Here is a 21,571-nt window from a genome sequence, read left to right on the forward strand (position 1 = left end):
ATTTAGTATCACTGTAAAAATAAATACAATGTTACACGTGTTCTATTAGGACAGCTAGGAAGAATGATGGAGAGGGGACTTGCTTTATCAACTATGTAAATAAAATAAAATGCTAGACTAATAAAACAGTATTGGCTCAGGAATAGATAACAAACAGCCAAAATAGGGAAGAGAGAAGTGGATAAATTGGATATCTCAAATCAGTGGGGAAAGCATCGATCATTCAACAAAAGACAGGATTATTAACTCATTTATTTGCAAGAAACTAAAGTTAGAATGCCCACTTCACAGTATTATGTTTTAAAAGAAGATGAATTAAAACGATAAATGTAAAAAACAAGTATGTTTGTAACAAGAGCAGAAGAATGATACACAGGAAAAAATTAACAAAATAACTATATAAAAATCTTAAACCATCTACCTAGCAAGTCAGCTTAACTGCTGAAAAAGACAAGATAAATGGATGAAAATATTTGTAACACATAATACCCAACAAATAATATCTCTAATAAAAAAATTCCTAAAAAATAATAAAAAGACAGATGCTCAACTGAAAATATCAAATAAATCAATAATTTTCATATATAAGATGAGTAAAATAGAAATATATAGCGGCCAGCCCCGGGGCATAGTGGTTAAGTTCACGCACTCTGCTTTGGTGGCCCAGGGTTCGCTGGTTCAGATCCAGGGTGCAAACCTACACAAGCTCATCAACCCGTGCTGTGGCAGTGTCCCACATACAAAACAGAGGAAGAGTGGCAGAGATGTTACCTCAGGGACAACCCTCCTCGAGCAAACTGAGGAAGACTGGCAACACATGTTAGTTCGGGGCCAATCTTCTTCACCATAAAAAAAAAGAAAGAAAGAAATACAAGAAGTCTTGAAAGATACTTTTGATTTTATGTTTTTGCTGTTGTTTCAAAACAGTATTTTAATGTATGATGTTTTTTGCTTACATGTTGAAGACTACATTCCCCTGCTTTTAAAAATTTAGTCTTCTGATCTTCAAATAAACCATCTTTTCAAGTATGCCTAATTAAAAAGTTATGAGAGGCAAAACCTACCTTAATGACCCTTGCACACATTCTTTATTTCTGCTGCTAGAAAAATTAATTTTTATTTTCTTAAGCACTTGATGGATATCCAGAAAATAAAAACCAGTCCAATTTATAGAGACGTTTGGTACAACATCCCTCTCCTTACAAACTACCCATGAATCTTTACTGACATGATTAAAAGTAATTATATATTTGTTTTCCATGGATTGGATGCACTAACCCGTGAATTCAGTTGGAACTCTATTTAATTTTATTTTTACATATATTGATCCCTGATAAGAAGAGTAAATTTTTGTTGCTAAATTTCACAGAAATACATAAACATTTAATTGTACCTTATATTTTGGCAAAGACATGTTTGTAAAAACTGAGTGTTGTTCAATTTGGTGAAATCAAATAGAATGGAAGAGGTTAAGAGTTGAGGGAATGAGGAATTATAATTTGTCATTCACAGAAGCTCACATTTCCCTAGGAAGAATTTGTTAATTACATCCATAAGCTGGGTCATGCTAACAATACGAATTTCTTTTTTTGTGTCTGTGAGGAAGATTAGCCCTGAGCTAACACCTGCACCAATCTTCCTCTACTTGTATGTGGGATGCCTCCACAGCATGGCTGAGTGGAGTAGGTCCACACCCAGGATCCGAACCTGTGAACCCAGGCCACCGAAGCAGAGCGCACAGAACTTTAACCACTCAGCAACAGGGCTGGCCTCAATATGAATTTTTAAAAACCAAATTTCAGAGGGAACAATTATCACAGGTTGAAAAAAAGGGCATAGTCAATCTTAATCAAGTTCTGAAAAGTTCTCAAGTCAGAACAGATACAATGATGTGGTTTTGGAAGAGTAACTTTATAAGTGATCTTCTTGAATCTTACCATAATATAAGCTAGGGTTTGCCCAAACTTTTATCAATGGCAAAGATACAAATTTTAGAAAATAAAGGTTATTTTATTGGTTTTGAAAATTTTAAACATTTACACTGTTAAAAACTGGAATACAGAATAGCTATCATTGATTCAGTATATACTATGTTTAGGCATTTATACATTTTAATTTACTAATTCTCCCAATAACTGTAGGAAGCTATACCAATTTTACAGATGAGGAGACAGGCAAGAGCCACTTGCCCAAAGGAGGAATAAAAGGAGGAGCCAGAATTTCAACTCAGGCAGTCTGGTTTCAGAGCACTCTTGACTAATTTCCATTGTTCTTGAATAAATATTCTGTATGGGGAGAAAAAACTGATAATTTAAAAATTGAATGAAACAAGTCAAACCTTAATCTGGTTTTGATTTACAAATACTCCTAGATTAATACTGGGAAGTTCAGATAGATGTCCAATATACAAGAGTAATCCTTGAAGCTCGTCAACCAACACAGAGGGAAGTTGAGCCTCCAAAGCCTCATAGGGATGGACAGGAACATGACTCTCAGCATTCTGTACTTTCAGGTACCTAAAAAATGATTACATACAATAAACAACCAAAGTCTGGATGAATATGTACTCAGAAATTCATGTGGTAATCAAAATATTCATCTGACATCCTACCTGAAGATGAAAACTTTAATATAATGAAGAAATGTTACACACTGTTGCCTAATACTGTCTGCTTTGCAGTGTAAGGTTGATATCTTCCCTAAAACCAAAATAGACATTGTTAATCAGAGCTTAAATAATTAACCAGTGAGCAGTTACGAAAAAGTTTTGTAAGCCATAAAAGCAGCAATTCTCTCTTCTTTGTTTTCACTGATTCCTATATGGTTCTTGCCATCCTCCCAAAAATGCTCTTATTAAGGTCACCAGTGAAATCCACGTTGTCCAACGTACTGGACACTACTTGTCCTCCAGTAACTTGCCCTTGCAGTAGCACTGGCTACTCCTGGCTTCACTGACACCACATACTGCCAGTCTTCTTTCTTTCTCACTTGTCCTTTCTCCTACCTCTCCTCTAGTCGCTCCTCCTCCTCAATTCTACTAAGAATACTGGGGGCCCTGCATGACTCAGTCCTGAGTCCTCTCCTCTCCTGACATCTCTTCCTACATGTGTGATCTCATCAGTTCCTTTATCTTTAAATGATAATAACTCCAAATGGTTTACCTATATTCCAGACCTCTCCTTTGCACTCCAACCCCTTACATGCTGCCATGTTTTCTCCACCCAATATATGGGGCCAACAATTGCTTGTATGTTATTCTTTATTCTTCCATTTCCTTCAAACTCATATCTAATCCATCAGAGCCCTATTAAGTTTATGACCAAAATATACCTTTGAACTATCCATTTTCCTTATAACCTCTCTTTTTCATTGAAGTATAGTTGACATACAACACATTCATTTCAGGTATACAACATAGTGATCTGATACTTTATACATTATGAAATGATCATCATGATATGTCTAGTTAGCATCTCTCACCATTCAAAGTTATTACAATATTATTGACTGTATTCCCTATACTATACATTACATCCCCATGACTAATTTCTTTTATGATTGAAAGTTTGTTCCTTATACTCCCCTTCACCTCTCACCTCCCTCTCCCTCGGCCATCCTCCCACCTCCCTCCTCTCTGGAAACCATCAGTTTGTTCTCTGTATCTATGAGTCTGTTTCTGTTTTGTTTTGTTTATTCATTTGTTTGGTTTTTTAGATTCCACATATAAGTGAAATCATACGGTATGTCTTTCTCAGTCTGACTTATTTCACATAGCATAATATTCTCTAGGTCCATCCATGTTGTCACAAATTGCAAGATTTCATTCTTTGTATGGCTGAATAATATTCCATTGTGTCTGTATATCTATATCTATATATATAGATATACGCCACAATTTCTTTATCCAGTCATCTATCAATGGACACTTAGGTTGCTTCCATATCTTGGCTACTGTAAATAATGCTACAACGCACATAAGGGTGTATATATCTTTTCGAGTTAGTGTTTTCATTTTCTTCGGATATATACTCAGGAATGGAAATGCTAGATCATATGGTAGTTCTATTTTTAATTTTTTGAGGAACCTCCATATTGTTTTCTATAGTGGCTGTACCAGTTTACAATCCCACCATGAGTCCACAAGGGTTCCCTTTTCTCTACATTCTCTCCAACACTTGTTATTTCCTGTCTTTTTTGATAATAGACATTCTGACAGATGTGAGGTGATATCTTACTGTGGTTTTGATTTGCATTTCCCTAATAATTAGTGATGTTAAACATCTTTTCATGTGCCTGTTGGTCATCTGTATATCTTCTTCAGAAAAGTCTATTCAGATCCTCTGCCCATTTCTTAATTGGGTTGTTTTGGTTTTTTTTTTTATATTGAGTTATATGAGCTCTTTATACAGTTTGGATATTAACCCCTTATCAGATATATTATTTGCAAATACCTTCTCCCACTCAGTAGGTTACCTTTTCCTTTTGTTGATGGTTTCCTTTGCTGTGCAACAGCTTTTTAGTTTGATGTAGTCCCATTTATTTTTGCTCTAGTTGTCCTTGCCTGAGGAGACATATCCAAAAAAATATTGCTAAGATCCATGTTAAAAAGTTTACTGCCTATGTTTTCTTCTGGGAGTTCTATGGTTTCAGATCGAACATTTAAGTCTTTAATCCATTTTATTTTTGTACATGGTATAAGAAAGCGGTCCAGTTTCATTCTTTTGCATGTAGCTATCCAGTTTTCCCAAAACCATTCACTGAAGAGATTGCCTTTTTCCTGTTGTATATTCTTGCCTTCTGTGTCACAGGTTAGTTGACAAACACGGGTTTATTTCTGGGCTCTCTATTTTGTTCCAATGATCTATATTTCTGATTTTATGCCAGTACCATACTGATTTGCATACTATAACTTTGTAGTAGTTTGAAATCAAGAAGCATGATACCTCCAGCTTTGTTCTTCTTTCTCAAGATTGCTCTGGCTATCTGAGGTCTTTTGTGGTTCCACACAAATTTTAAGATTATTTGTTCTAGTTCTGTGAAAAATGCCATTGGTATTTTGATGGGATTGCAGTGAATCTGTAGACTGCTTTGAGTAGTATGAACATTTTACCAATATTAATTCTTCAAGTCCATGAGCATGGATCTTTTCATTTATTTGTCATCTTCAATTTCTTTCGTTAATGTCTTATAGTTTCCAGACTACTGGTCTTTCACCTCCTCAGTTAGGCTTATTCCTAGGCATTTTATTCTTTTTTATGTAATTTTAAATGAGATTGTTTTCTTAATTTCTGTTTCTGATAGTTCATTACTAATGTATAGAAGTGCAACAGATTTATGCATATTAATTTTGTACCCTGCAACTTTACTGAATTCATTTTTTATTTCTAAGTTTTTTGGTAGATTCTTTAAGTTTTTTTAAATATAGTATCACGTCATCTACAAATAAAGACAATTTTACTTCTTCCTTTCCAATTTGGATTCCTGTTATTTCTTTTTCTCACCTAACTGCTGTGGCTAGGATTTCCAATGCTTTGTTGAATAAAAGCGGCAAGAATGGGCATCCTCATCCTCATCCTAGAGGAAAAGCTTTCAACTTCTCACTGTTTCGTATGATGTTAGCTATGGGTTTGTCATATAGGCCTTTATTATGTTGAGGTACATTCCCTCTATAACCACTTTGTTGAGAGTTTTTATTATAAATGAATGTTGGATTTTGTCAAATGCTTTTTTTGCATCCATTGAGATGATCAGATAATTTTTATCTTTCGTTTTATTAATGTGATATATCATACTGATTGATTTGAAGATGTTGAACCATCCTTGTATCTCGGGAATGAATCCCACTTGATCAGGGTGTATAATCCTTTCAATGTATTGTCGGATTTGGTTTGTTAATATTTTGCTTAGGATTTTTGCATCTAGGTTCATCAGGGATACTGACCTATAATTTTATTTTTTTGTAGTGTCTTTGTTTCATTTTAGTATCAGGGTAATGCTGGCCTCATAAACTGAGTTTTGAAGACTGTGCTCCTCTTCAATTGTTTGGAATAATTTGAGAAGGATAGGGATTAACTCTTCTTTAAATGTTTGGTGGAATTCACCTGTGAAGACTTTTGGTCTTGGACTTTTGTTTGTTGGGAGTTTTTTGATTACTGATTCAGTATCATTGCTAGTAATTAGTCAATTCAAATTTTCTATTTCTTCATGATTCAGTTTTTGAAGACTGTATGTGTATAGGAATTTATCCATTTATTCTGGGTTGTCCAATTTGTTAGCATATAATTGTTCATAGTAGTCTCTTATGATTCTTTGTATTTCTGTGCTACCAGTTGTAACTTCTCCTCTGTCCTTTCTAATTTTATTTATTTGGACCCTCTTTTTTTCTTGAGAAGTCTGGCTAAAGATTTATCAATTTTGCCTGTCTTTTCAAGGACCCAGCTTAGTTTCACTGATCTTTTCTATTGAAAAGTTCTTTTTCTGATTCTTATAGGTGTAAAATTAAGATTTATTTGGGATCTTCCTTGTTTCTTGAGGTAGGCCTGTACAGCTATGAACTTCCCTCTCAGAACTGCTTTTGCTGCATCCTATAGATTTTGCAACACTGTGTTTCCATTTTCAGTTGTCTCAAGGTATTTTTTAATTTCCTCTTTGACTCATTGGTTGTTTAATAACATCTTGTTTTGTCTCCACATAATTGTTTTTTCTCCAGTTTTCTTTTTTAAATTGATTTCTAGTGTCATACTGCTGTGGTCAGAAAAGATCCTTGATATGATTTCAATCTTCTTAAATTTACTGAGACTTGTTTTGTGACCTATCATGTGGTCTATGTTGGAGAATGTTCCATGTGCACTTGAAAAAAATGTGGTATGTTAAAGGTCCCTACTATTATTGTATTGCTTTCAGTGTCTCCCTTTAGGTCCATTAATATTCATTATATATATTGGTGCTCCTATGTTGGGTGCATATATTTATAAATATTATATCTTCTTGCTGGACTGACCCCTTTATCATTATGTAGTGCCCTTCTTCATTTCTTATTACAGTCTTTGTTTTAAAATCTATTTTGTCTGATACAAGCATACCTACACCTGCTGTGTTTTTGTTTAAATTTGCATGGAATATCTCTTTCCATTCCTTCACTTCCAGTCTGCGTGTGCCCTCACTTCTGTAGTGAGTCTCTTGTAGGCAGCATATAAACGGTTCTTGGGTTTTTATCCATTCAGCCACTGTCTGTCTTTTGATTGGTGAATTTAGTCCACTTATATTTAAAGTAATTATTGATGGGTATGTACATATTGCCATCTTGTTAATTGTTTTCCAGCTGTTTTTGTAGTTCCTCTCTGTTCCTTTCTTGCTTTCTTCCCTATGGTTTGATGACTTTCTTTGGTGTTATGTTTAGATTCCTCTCTCATTTTCTTTCATGCATTTACTATAAATTTTCTCTTTGCAGTTACTGTGAGGTTCATAGTCTCTTTTAAGTTGATAGTAACTTAAATATGAACACCTTCCAAAGTTTTACCATTTTTACTCCCCCCTCTCCATTTCATATTTTTGATGACACATTTTACATCTTTTTAGTTTAGGCATCACTTTATTAATTACTGTAATATTAGTTAACGTTACCACTTTTGTCTTTTGACCTTCAAAATTGCTGTATAAGTAAATGATCCACTATCTTTATTAAAAATTTAACTTTTCCAGTGAGATTATTATTTCTTATGTTTTCTTATCATTAATTAGTGTCTTTTCAGTTTAGAGAAGTCCTTTTAACACTTCTTGTAAGGCAGGTTAAGTACTGATGAACTCCTTTAGATTTTGCTTATCTAGGAAACTTTTAATTTCTCCTTCAATTCTAGTTGATAATCTTGCCAGGGAGAGAATTCTTGGTTGGAAATTTTTTCCTTTCAGCACTTTGAATATGTCATGCCATTCCCTTCTGGCCTGTAAAGTTTCTGCTGAAAAACATCTGCTGATGGTCTTTTGGGGTTTCCTTTGTATGTAGTAAAACTGTTTTCTCTAACTGCTTTTAAGTTTCTCTCTTTATCCTTAACTTGTACCATTTTAATGATAATCTGTCTTAGTGTGGTTCTCTTTGGGTTCATCTTATTTGGAACTCTCTCAATTTCCTGGACCTGAGTGTCTATTTCCTTTGTCAGATTAGTGAAGTTTTCAACCATTATTTCTTCAAATACTTTTTCTGGCCCTTCCTCTCTCTCTTTTCCTTCTAAGATCTCTATAATGCAAATGTTACTCCATTTGATGCTGTCCCAGAGGTCACAAGGTATCTCACTTTTTAAAATTCTTTTTTCATTTTGCTACTCTGGGCGAGATTTATTGCTTTGTCTTCTAGCTCGCTGATTCATGTACCTACTTCATCCATCCTGCTGTTGAACCCCTGCAGAGTGTTTTCTATTTGGCACTTTGTTGTATTTTCTATCTCTTTGTTGAAGTTCTCACCGTGTTTATCCAGTATTCTCTTGAGGTTGGTCAGCACCTTTATGACCATTACTTTAAACTCTATCAGATAGATTGCTTACCTTCATTTTATTAAGGGCTTTTTCTAGAGATTTGTCTTGTTCTTTGGTCCAGAACATATTCCTATATCTTTTCATTTTGTCTGACTCTCTGTGTCTGTCTATATGTATTAGGCTAAACAGCTATCTCTCACAGTCTTGAAGGAGTAGTCTTGTGTAGATGATCCATGGGGCCCAGAAGCACAATCTCCCTGGCCCACAGGAACAAGTGCTCAAGGGGCATCCCTTGTGTGAACCACATGCCCCTACCAGCTGTGGCGGTGCTGTGGCTGTGGCACAGTGAGGGCAGGGTGTGATGGGCTTACCTGTCCCAGTTGTGGTGCAGCTGCTCTGCAGGGTGGCAGGGCACAGAGCAAACCCACTGAAGGAGGTCACCAACAATGGCGCCCACCAGCTGTGTCAACAGCAAGTTAGAACAAGGTTGCAAAACTGGCTCCCACCAGTGTTTCTGTCCCTGGAGAAAGTCACTGTAGGTTCCTACCTCTCTGGCAGCCACTTTAGGATTAATAAGTGGGTCTCCCTCACTTATGGTCCAGGTACTTTCCAAACTGTTGCTTTTCCACTGGATCTCAGGGTAAGTGGGTGCACATGAGCCCTTTAAGAGCAGGTTCTCCATTCCTAGAGTTCTATGTTTCCCCTAGACTTAATCCCTGGTTATTTTCAAAACCAGACATTTTGGGGACTCATCCTTCTGATGCCAGATCCAAGCGTCAGAGTGGCACAGTCCTTTCACATCTTGAGGGAAAGTTTCATATTTTTGGTGTCCCTGTCCATTTTTGGGATACCATGCCTGGGGTGGGGTCCTGGGCAAGACCGAGTCTCTGCCTCTCCTACCCTTCTTGATGCATCTCTTTTATCTTTTATTGTAGAAGCACTGCTTATTCAGTTCGCAGATCCGTTTCAGAAGAAATATATTCCATATGCAGTTGTAAATTTGTGGTTGTCTGTGAGAGGAGATGAGTTCAAGGTCTTCCTATGCTGTCATTTTGAATCCCCTCCTCCTATAATCTCTTGATTTATTGCAACAGGGCTCCTAACAGGTCTTCTCAGATCCTTGTTTGCCCCTCTATAATCTAAGTACAAAACTGCTTTAAAAATATATCAATTTCTGTTCCTTCTAAATCAAAATCCATGAAAAGATAGCTATTGTATTTAGAATGAAATCAAAACTTCTTATAATGATTTATAAGGACCCAAATGACTTACTAATAGTGCCTGCCTTTCTCCCAACTTCCAGTCATGCCATCTTTCCCTCACTTTAACATTTACATCAGTAAAAATTATCTGGGTGGTTATTACGTACAAAACAGTGATAACTACTATAGTGAAAATGAGTAAGAGACAATCACTAAACAAAAGCAAAGAAAATGTGATCAGAATTACAGGCAACAAATTCTCATCCATATTAAACATACAGCAAAACTTATTTCTAAATTTAAATTCAAATGAGCAAACATGGCCACTCCTTTGGCAAAACCAACAGGAGTATCAATGTAAAGATACTGTGCAAATATGTAAATATTAAATAGTGCAGTGTATTTTTATAGCTTAATTATATTTCACCTACAAAAGTCATGTGACCCCCAGTTTCACAATTCTCAGTCCCTAAAGGCATACTCTCATAAAAACTGCTCTGAATGTCTGCATCCAGCCAACATGGAGTAAAAGGATTAGATTTAGCCACCTCCCACCTTAAACTAAAAAACTAGGAAAACAACATAAAACAAGTGTTCAGGCATTGGACACAAGACAACACAGGACTGCTATCCCAGAGAGAAGATAAGTCCCAAGACTGCATCAGCTTCGCACCTAGATAGTTTCCATGCTGCAGCACAGAGAGAGAGAACCCAGAGTCCAAATCACTTTGTTGAGAAGACACAAGATCTCAGTTTAGAGTGGTCTAAATTTGCAGGGCAAAAGTGCCAAAGAAGAAAAAAGCTACAGAAAAAAGAGCTCTGGAAATGGACAGAGGATCCCCACTGAGTCCTGGCTGAATATCGATCTGTTCAAGCACGAGAAAAAATTACCAGAGGCCAGGGGAAAACACAAGAAAACAATTCTCCACAAGGCTTACACAGGCCAGGAAACAGTTCAAGTTCCCACCAGCAAGAATGAAAAAAAGTCATAATACACCAGAAAGAATCCTCAGAAGCCTAACTAGAGCTAAATTAACATTAGATTAAAGGCTACTTTTTAAAAGTCCTAACAAAATTTAAAAGAAGCCTCAAAAAGATCCAATGGATTACAAGTACTCAATGGCAAGCCAGAACAAAATTCAACACTAGTTATAGGAGTACAAGAAAATCCGGAAAGCAGCAATGTAAAATCTATAATGTCCATCACACAATAAAAAATTACTAGAGGTTGAAAGAAGCAGAAAACTATATCACAGAATTAGGAGGAAAAAAATCAATCAATAAGAACAGACCCAGAAATGAGAACAATGAAAGAATCCACAGTCAAAGAAGTTAAGAACAGCGGTTATACACACACTCCAGGTGTTCAAGATGGATGAAAAAAAGGACAGAAATGGAGAATTTAAGAAAATCCAAATGATATGTCTAGGGACAATAAAATACAGTATCTGAGAATTAGGTAACACCAACAGCTATGTTTAAGAACAGGTTCAGCAAAACATACATTATTAAATGTTATTTTGCCTCAACTAGAAAGCAATCTGAGGAATATAATGAATATGAAAACAAGAACCATACGCACTTCAGTAAGTGACCCCACATTAGGGGTTTTCTGGGGAAGGTTGAGGGCCAAGGCTAGCCACGTGAGTTCATTAACAGAGCCCTGACAAAGGAGCATGGCAGGGGTGAGCTGATCTAGGGATAACCCTTAATATTGCTAACGTATCCAACAAACCTATCATTAAAAGTTTTTTAAAGCCACAAAAACTGCCAAAATGTCAGTGTAACAAACAAACATTTCAACAAACAGTCCACTGTAGTGGATTTAGGTCACTAAGTGCTTTTCAAGGAACGATTTTGTATAATAAACGCCTTCCATGCACCAAATTTAATTAAGTTATTCTATACAGTAAAAGTATTTTTGCTGTTCCCAACTATAATACTTTGGAGGCTCCCCAGGGGTTTCAAAATGAAATTCTGACTCTTTGGCATGGTTTACAAAGGTAATTGCAATCTCCTCCCTTCCAAATTCATCACTCCCACACACACTCTGATCCAATCAAACACAATTACTATTTACTTCCTGCTCTCTGAACTTTAATGTTTTTACACACCTCAGTGTCTTTTTCTATACGGTTGTTTCTACCTGGAACTCTTCCTGTCCCCAAAACTTTCCCAGAATCTTTTGCCTAGCTAATTTCTCTTTATCCTTGAAGACTCCAATGTGGCGTCACTCCATGATGGGCACATAAACAGATGAAGCCCTTGGCTCCCGCAACAGCCTGCACATGCCTCTGTCACCACACTTTTCCATGTACCATGCTGACCAAGCGTGCATGTCTATCTGTCCGACTCACTGCCAGCTCTTCAGCAGCATATTTTTCCACTCTGATCCATCAGCGCCTTACACAGCACCTGGCATGAAGCAGGGACTCAGGTGATAATAAGACAATAATACTCAACATTTACTGAGCACAGACTGAGAAAACAAATAAAACGGCCCTGACAGCTGATGGCTAACAGCTAGGCCATGATGTTCCCTACTGAAATTAAACAGCTTCCGTAAAATATAAAAAATAATCAGGCAGGGCCACTCCATGATTATGGTGAAACAAGACAAAAACAAATCCTCTCTGTAATCATGTCTGAAGAGAGAAACAAGGCACTATGCAATCACACACACACAAAAATACAAAAACAGAACATCCCCTTCCGGCTAACATGACTATTGCTTCTTTACTAATTAGAACTCTCTCTAGCATCCCTTTGTCCCACCTACTAGATTAAAATTAACATACTCAATCATCAACATGCACCTGCTTCACAACATTCAATCCGGAATAAAGTCCTATCCCCCTTAAACTCCATCCAAATTAGCCAGCACAAGCCCAAATCCCATCACAAGCCCCTCCCTCCTCCCCGCTTACTGAGAAGCCCCACCTGTTCCTCATGATGTGTATTTCCTCCTTGCTTCTGTAATCTACTAAATCTTTCTTTGACCAAAGGTGTGTCAGGTGATCTTTAGCTGCTGGGTATCACTAACAAGAGACACCAGGCTAAGCACCTAATTTGCATTATGTCATTTAACTCTCACAAGAAGTCAGTGAGGCGGGAACTAGTACCTGGTGTGAGATCTACAATTAGCTAGGGTTGGAACTCAGGCTGACCACAGAGCCATGATTCTAAATACTACACTGCACCAACACTGCTGGAAAGGAGAAGCAGTTAGCCTGCACTAAACCACAATGCCCCGCAATTCCCTTCACTATCTTAACTATACCAATCCTCAAAGAATCAGTAGTCCACTAAATGTCACAAACAGAAAGCAGAAAAGCAGAGCAAGAAGACAACAAAGTCTGGCACTTTCTATTTCAAAGTTCTCCGTCCCACTCCCCACCCCCAAAGCAAGTTACTAATTCACTTCAGAGATGTTTAGCCTTAAATAAATTTTACCTACAGATTTGGCAAAATACTATAAAGCTCAATCACAACAAAATTCAAGTGTCCTACTTTTTCTGAACATTAAATACACTGTATACTTAACTTCTGACCTAATACTTTCTCCACGATGATATGATATCCCAATTATGCATCAAAGACCCATGTGTAATTTACTGTAATAGAGCACCATTCCTTTTTGCCATTAAACACACTTAAAACTTACCAAAATCACAGCTGGCCTGTAATAAGGTTTCCAAGTTGTACAGTTGTTGCCTAATTTAAAAAACGTAAGGTGAGAGTTAATTTTAGAATAGTTTAAAGCACGTAACAATTACATAAATAATGTTTCCAAATCTATTACAGAGCTTCAATGATTCCCATTAGTGAATGATGTTTAATACTTCGTGAATGTTTATTACAGGGTCAGCTTCAGGTAGTGAAGACTGAGAGAAGATAAAACATGCCTTTGACTGACCTTTCACAAATAACCTATTAAAAGTTGCATATCTCAGAAACTATATCAAATATCATAGATTTCACTATCAATGAGATACTGTTTATATCTTTAAGAATTTTAAAATACTTATATAAAACATCCTAGGTTAACAGTTACCTAATGAAATGCTAAATTGTATCATATAATAATACAATAGGAGTTCAGAAAAGAAACTGAATTATACAGACTAGAGTTATTAGGGAAAGCTATATTTATGATGTTCCACTTTCATTCCTGAAAGTAATCTTATCTTGTCATTCTTCCTAGTTGCCTTTCAACTCCTAGAAGATTGACCCACATCCAAGACCCATGTCCTGGATAAAGACTCAACTCATTCTGTAATGTTTAGGATTACAGAGAATCACTCACTCAGCCTATTCTCCCAATAAAACATATAACATGGTACAGACACAGTGATGTCTCTTCACAAGGTCTCCACCCTTCCATTTCCATTTAAATATACCTATATACACTCTGATGTATTTTTGGATAATAATTTGCCTTCAATAACTGACTCCATTTCAAAAATCATCTAAAAGCTGAATAGGGACTGGTTTTTAAATGATAATGAATTATTTCAATTTTGTTAATTGTGATAATGAGATAGTGTTTATGTTAAAAAAAGTTCCTATTTTTAAGAAACACATACTGAAATATTTAGGGGTGAGATGACATGATGCCTAGAATTTGCTTAAAGACACTTAAGGCAAAAAAAAGAGGGGAAGGGTCAGATGAAGGAAATGTGATAAAACCTTGAGGGAGAGTATGTGAAGGATCATTATACTATTCTCTCTACCTTTGTGTATGTCTGAAAGTTTTCATTAAAATTTTTTAATGTTGTCCAAATTAGTCATATTAATTAATCATATTTCAATTGCAGTCTGAAACATGCATTCGGAAAGCCTGAGTTCATTTGCTAAAAATCACTGAAAGACTATAGCTATCAAGCAACAAAAGTATTTTAGCTTTCTTCCAAAATTATACTACAGTTTAAAGCCTTAAAAATTGTCTTTAATACATGATGTCAAATACAGAAGAATATTCTGAGAAAGAATATTCACTTAAAAACACTCATTAAAATCATTACTCCATCAAACATTACTGCTTGATTGTTGTTACTGATAAGATAATCAAGTGAGCAACATGCACAACTCTACTGGTACTTTTGTAATATCAGTATTAGAAACCATTCAGCAATGTAACTTACAAAACTGAACAGTATCTACACTCAAATGCAGTTAAAAAAAACATACCTGAATAAATGAAAGAGCACTCTAGACGAATTCACTAATGCTGTTTCAGTAACCCACTGAATGCCAAATATTTCCACTGTATCCTCTTCAAAATTAGTTGGTAAAGGATCAAGATTCAAAATTAATCTGAAATGCAAACTCTGATTTAGTCTCATAAAAAGAGTGCTAAATCCCATACTGATAGAATGTCTTTTTTGACATTATGTGAATCCATATTATACATGGCATGCCAACAATGAGGTTATAAAGTCAGGATATGCCGTAGTATCATATTACGTATTCAGGAATACTACAGCTAGATTGTATTAAAAATTCAGTCCTATCTAGTGATTAAAAAAACAATAACTAAAGAGCAATGTAACTTAAAGGAAAAACATGAAAAGGAGTCTGGGAACATACTTTTGCCTGTCTTCAATAGTGGTCTTCAGTTGTAGAATTTCATCCTTTGAGGGGACATTTAACTTTAAAATAGCTAGAAGTTATTCTGTGTAATCCCTTTTAACATCTCAAACAAGGTACAACTATAAAATCAACAAAAATGGTTTCCATTATGACTGAAATTGGTTCAGCAAGTATTCCCAAAATATTTCAGTAACAGCAGTTTTACTACAATATGTGTACATCTGCCCAAGGCAAGAACTTTGAAGAATACCATTCCTGTGGACTTACACAATCTGGGGTATTTATTAGAAAGTTTCCAAAAAAAAGTAAATCTGTAAGACTTCTATATGTGTAGACACAGAGAATTAGAAGAAACTTGGGCAACAAAAAATGTGTCTTAAGAATTACTGAGAAGCTCCGGAATATTATTTCATGTTTTGGAAGGAAATATTTCAAAAAGCTCAGGTAGTTCAGAATTCACTTTAAGTAAAAGGGAAGTTAGTGGCCAGCTCCCTCCCCGAAAACTGAAGTAGCAGTGAGGTAAGAGGACATCACGTAGCACGGAAGTTCCTCATATCCAAAACCCTTTTAGGTACGTCGTAAGCAGGAAACCAGTAACAGAGCTAAAAGCTTGCATCCGTATAATACACCAAGCCGATTTACAAAAACATGGCTTGAACATCAAAGTTTGACTGAAATCTTCATTAAATAACGTTCCTAACAAACTAAAGAAAAATCTGATGAGGGAAAAAGCAAGTCTCTGAGTTTTTACCTACCGCTTAAGGGCTCCGCTGGAAAGGTAGGACTCTCCAGAAAAATGTTTTCCTCCTCCTCTGTCGTCAAAAGCACAAGAAAAGCAAGGAGGTTTGCACCATTCTGTCCCCAGCTCTAATTCCAAGCTGTCGGTCAGGAACGTCGACGCAGCAGAACAGTCATCCATTGTTTAATTCATGTCCTGAAATGTTTGGGGTTCATTAGAATTGTCATTAAGGGCTCCAAATAAGTTGTGATGCGATCCCTGGAAGTGAGGCGGGCCGAGAGCATGGGGTGACCTCATAAAGTTCCCAAAACGTTCCCCAGCACAAAGAAAATAACCGGGAAGCCAAATCTCAACAACTCCCCTCCACCGACTCCCTGAGATCGAGGCTGCCAGAACTCAGACGGAATGCATCCCCGACAGGCTGCGGCAGAAACTTAAAATTCCTCCTAGGTCGGAGCCTGCAGGCCGGGACAGGGTGAAGAGGAAAAGATGTCTGCAGGACAGATCCAGCTACAACTCCCGAGCCCGCCTCGACCTGTGCCCTCGGCTCCATTACTGAACCGCACCGAGCCGGCAGGGTCTTGGAAAGCTCCCTTGCAGACTCGGGGCGGGATCAGGAGGGCCCGGCGCCATCCCCACTCCCTCCCAGCCGGGGGTCAAGCCCCGGCAGGTCCGCACAGGGCAGCAGCCGGCGCGGGGCGGGCACAGGGCGAGAAAAGTCGGCGTCTTGTGCACCGAGCACCCCTTGTTTGGTGCACGTCGTACCTGCTCACACTTTCAGTCCCCGACATCCGCCCAGGGGGTCTTGACCAAGCCCCGGAGTCCGTGGGGTTCGGAGTCCGAACCATGCAAAATTCCCGCCACGGCGCGCCCGCGCTCAGGAAGGGCGGGGCTACGGCACGGCCCGCCCCCGGAGGTCCGCTCGCGACGTCTCCACAGGAACCGCCCGCGCTCTGCGAGTTCTCGCGAGAGTCTGCCGGCCAGGAGCGCGGCGCGCGATACGCCTTTTCTTTCTTTCTGTCTGTTTTGGAGCTTTAATTGGTGCGTCCGGCCGGAAGGCGGGGCCTCGATGGGAAACAAAACTGATACGGAGGCTGAGGTGAGCAAGGCCTAGGGACAGCGGCGTTATCCTCGGGCAGAGCTTGAGGAAAGAGCCCTGGTCCTGTGAGTCCCGAGCGGGTGTCTCCTTCACACCCAGAGCCGCGCCATCCCCTCTTCTTCTGGCGCTGGTGCTGGCCACTCTTGTTGAGAGCGAGGATGCCTATTGTTCATCCAGGCAAGTGCAAAAATGAGGCTAATCCGGTTTATGGAAACACTGAGTAGGTCAGATGGTTTTGGCTTTCGGTAGAAGACTGTTGCTCCTCTTTTTTGCAACACTTCTGGACGGGTTTAAGTCCCCTAAACCTGGACGCTTTTGTAAAGTATAGCCTATTCTCAGCATTTTCATCTTTTTTAAGTTTTTCAAAAAAATCTACTCCTCAAAAGATCTTTCGATCTAAATCGGAGGTAACACATTTCAGCATATCACTGTCTTCAGATTCAAGAAAAACATGAGAATTTCTCATTCTAATGTCCTGCTGTAGAATTTTAAGCATTCGCCATTGTCCATTCCTCCGCAATACCGTTTGTCCTGCGTTTAACTCCTGTATAGGGAACCTATCATAATTCCCCTGTTTAAAACCAAATACCGCACATTTTCTGACAAATGAGATGAAGTGGGAAAAAAACACAATACGATCTCTATTCCGACTGCAACCTAGGGCTGCTGTGGTGAGCGCTATGTCTGCAGCTCCTGTACCATGAGACCTGATGCTTAACGAGGGACCACTGCAGCTCATTTCTGGTCCATGGGGAGTCTAGCATGTCACATAGTATCATCTACAACAATCCCTAAGAAACAGTGCCTAGGTATGAGAATTTGGGGCGCTGGCAATGTGTTTAAGAGTTAACAGATAGTCATTATTACTTCTTCCTCTAATGAAAACATCCAAATAGACCCCTTTTTGCTTTTTCAAGTGCCTGATGTTGAGTGATGAACTTGGTTGAACCAGTGAGTAGGATGGGAAGAACCAAATAATTTCTACATAAATAATTTAAGCTAGTACTACAGCACATGTTATATCAGTAAGAATCTCCAGCAGTTAACAAATGGCATACTGAAGAGAGGTTATTAAAGGGTGCTTAATGAAAGGGCTGTTTACAAAGATGTGGACAGGGTTACCAGAAAACAAAAAGTGATGGTGAAGCACCCAGAACTAATCATAGAGTTATTATCACCCTTAGGCCTGAGGGGTAGGGGGAAAGAGAGATTACCAGAGCCCAAGGAGACTTATTACTGTAGGAGACAGCCACCTGCCTGATGGTCACCTATGGTGCCTCCATAGAGGAACATAGCCACTACCAACCTGCAGCCCAGCAGGGAGGAGCTGGAAGGATTAAGTACCCAAACATCTTTTCTTCCATACTCCGGTGTCCAACTAGTGTCTCTCATTGGCCAAAATCAATTTAAAAACAGAGAGCAAGAGTGCAATCTATAAAAGTCAAGGCTGAAAAAGAATAAAGAGTGAATCTGACAGAAGGGTCAGTTTTATCAAGAAGGCATAACAATACTAAATGTGTATATATCAAAAAACAGAGCTTCACTGTACTCAATAAAGTGAAAAATACTATTATAGGAGAAATACTCAAATCAATAATTAGAGATTTCAATACTTGTCTCTCTGCAACTGATGGAACAAGAAGATAGAATACGAATAGAGATACAGAAGACTTAAACAGCACTACCAACCAATTTGACCTAATTGACATTTATAGGTGAGGAACCCAACAATGTAGAATATGTTCTTGACGAGTGCACATGGAATATTCCCTAAGATAGACCATATTCGGAGCCAGAAAAAAATGTCATCAACTTTAAAAGCATATGAAGTATATTGTCTGACCACAATAGATTAAACTAAAAACAAACTACAGAAAGATATCTGAAAAAAACTCTATTTTGAAATTAAGTGACACATTTCTAATTAACCCATTGATCAAAGAAGAAATCACTAGGAAAATTAGAAAATATTTTGAATTAAATGAAAATGAAAACGTGTTAAAATTTATACATTAACTGCTTGTATTAAAGAAGAATAAAGAACTCAATTCAATAATTTAAACATTTATCTTAAGAAATTAGAAAAAGCCCAGCAAAATAAAGCCAAAGCAAGCAAAATGAAGGAAATAGTAAAGAGTAGAAATAAATGGAATGAAACAGAAGAAGAACAGAGTTTCAAGGAACCAATTTTTGGTTCCTTGAAACGATCAATATGATTGATAAACCCTCTAGCCAGACTGATCAAGAAGAAAAGAAAGAAGACATAAATTGCCAGTATCAAGAATTAAAGGGGTCAGCCCTGTGGCCAAGGGGTTAAGTTTGCATGCTCCACTTTGGCAGCCTGGGGTTCGCTGGTTCAGATCCTGGGTAGAGACCTACACACTGCTCACCTAAGCCATGCTGTGGAGGCATTCCACATAGAAGAACTAGAATGACCTACAACTGGGATATGCAACTATGCACTGGGGCTTTCGGGAGAGGAAAAGAAAAAGCAAGATTTGTTAGCTCAGGGTCATCTTCCTCACCAAAAAAAAAGTATTAAAAAAAAGAAAGAGTTGTCATTACTACAGATTCTAAAGACATTAAAAGGATAAGGATGTTAAGAACATTTTTATACCAATAAGCATAGATACAATGGACAAATTCCTTGAAAGACACCAACTGCCAAAGCTCACAAAAGACGGAAAGGATAACTTGAATAGCTCTATATCCATCATAGTAATTTTAATCTTTAATTAAAAATTTCTCTCTCTCTCTGTCTCTCACACACACCACACCCACCCACACCCACACCTGCATGTTTTCAAGAAAACTGCAGGACTGACCAGATGGTTTTACTATTGAATTCTCCCAAACATTTAAGGAAGGAATAGTACCAATTTTATACCAACTCTTCCAGAAAATAGAAGAGGATAGAATACTTCAAAACTCATTTAGTGTGCCATTCATGATAAAAACTCTTGGCAAACTATGAATAGGAGAAAATTTCCCTAACCTGATAAATGGCAACTATGGCAAACCTATTATTAATATCATGAAAATCATTTAGATTGAGAACCTGGCAAGGGTGTCTGCTTCCTCTGCTTCTATTCAGTATTGTGCTGGAGTTAGCTAACCAATGCACAAGGATGAGAAAGAAGTAAAAGTTATATCGATTCGAAAGGAGGAAGTAAAACTGTCATTATTCTCAGATGACTCTATATCATTTGTGTAGAAAATCCTTAAAAATCTATAAAAACAGCTATTAGAACTAATAATGAATTCAGCAAGGTGACAGGGCTCAATGACAGTATACAAAAATAAATTGTGTTTTTATAGACAATGAAGAAATTCTAATTTAAAAAGCGATACCATGTTAATACAATCAAAAATACTTAGAGGTAAATTTAACAAATTATGCACAAGATTTTATATGCTGAGGCTTACAAACTATTGCTGAGAAATTTAAGAATACCCAATTAAATAGGAAGATATAGCATGATAATGAATTGGAAGACTCATTATTATTTCTGCAAAAATTTATCTACAAATTCAAAGGAATGCTGCCCAAAATCGCAGTGGTCTTTTCTTTTGGAGAAATTCACAAATGCATTCAGAAATTGGATATGGAAATACAAAGGGCCTAGAATAACTAGAACAATTTTCAATAAGAACAGTGTTGGAAGATTCACAGTACCTAATTTTAGGACTCTCTATAAAGCTGCAATAATTGAAACAGTGTGGTATCTGTCTAAGGATAGACATAATCAATGGAACAGAATACAGAGTCCAGAAATAGACCCCCATACATATATCCTCAATTGACTTTTGGCAAAGGTAATTCAATGATGAAAATATAGTCTGTAGTCTTTTCAACAAATGGTGGTAGAACTACTGGATATCGATATACTAAAAAAAATGAAGTTGGACCTTGACTTCACACTATTTACAAAATTTAACTCAAAATTTATCAGAGACCTAAATGTAATAGCTAAAACTGTGAAACTTTTAGATATTCAAAGGGCTAGTAAACAGGGAAATTCAAGCAAAGAAAGCAGGACGTAAGGCCAGTTCTCAGGAGAAAACTGAAGTGTGTGCAATGTGGTTTGATGTCTGTTCTGAAAACCAAAAGATGTATTTCTTGAAAGAATGACTAATCTACATCAAATGCTGCTTATTGCTTATAAGTGGAATAATAAGAGAAAAATTAACCATTGAATTTCACAAGAAGTAGGTCATTATTGATTGATGTTGATAAAAGCCATTTCAGTTGAGTAGGGGGTGGAAAATGTCAGATTGGAGTGGGTTGAACAGAAAATGAGAGGTGAGTCAGCAAATAAGAAACTTTACCCAGGAATTTAATTTAAGTTGAAGAAGAAAATTAGGGCAGACAGGTGATGTGCGGGCTCAAGAGATGGTGTTTTCAACACAGGGAATATTAGAACATGTTTGCTAGGTCATGGTGGTTATCAACTATAAAAGGAAAAGTTGT

The 21,571-nt window shown here is 37.4% G+C and overlaps 1 protein-coding gene and 1 long non-coding RNA gene across 2 annotated transcripts in view; one reads left to right on the top strand and one right to left on the bottom strand.

Moving 5' to 3' along the window:
* The window catches only part of MMS22L (MMS22 like, DNA repair protein), a 125,993-nt gene extending 109,083 nt beyond the window's left edge, over nucleotides 1–16,910 (bottom strand). The window contains exons 1-6 of the mRNA XM_014843233.3: nucleotides 16,767–16,910; nucleotides 16,018–16,196; nucleotides 14,861–14,986; nucleotides 13,335–13,384; nucleotides 2,612–2,699; nucleotides 2,339–2,516 (exon numbers count right to left, since the gene is read on the bottom strand). Of these exons, the coding sequence (XP_014698719.1) occupies nucleotides 2,339–2,516; nucleotides 2,612–2,699; nucleotides 13,335–13,384; nucleotides 14,861–14,986; nucleotides 16,018–16,181 (606 nt within the window). The 5' untranslated portion in view covers nucleotides 16,182–16,196; nucleotides 16,767–16,910. The remainder of the gene's footprint in view (nucleotides 1–2,338; nucleotides 2,517–2,611; nucleotides 2,700–13,334; nucleotides 13,385–14,860; nucleotides 14,987–16,017; nucleotides 16,197–16,766) is intronic.
* Nucleotides 16,911–16,985: 75 nt separating this feature from the next.
* LOC106848476 (uncharacterized) overlaps nucleotides 16,986–21,571 on the top strand; it is an 885,659-nt gene continuing 881,073 nt past the window's right edge. The window contains exon 1 of the long non-coding RNA XR_011497674.1: nucleotides 16,986–17,100. This is a non-coding gene — a long non-coding RNA (uncharacterized lncRNA). The remainder of the gene's footprint in view (nucleotides 17,101–21,571) is intronic.

This window comes from Equus asinus, chromosome 24 (genome assembly GCF_041296235.1).
Source record: "Equus asinus isolate D_3611 breed Donkey chromosome 24, EquAss-T2T_v2, whole genome shotgun sequence".
Classification (NCBI taxonomy): Eukaryota; Metazoa; Chordata; class Mammalia; order Perissodactyla; family Equidae; genus Equus; species Equus asinus.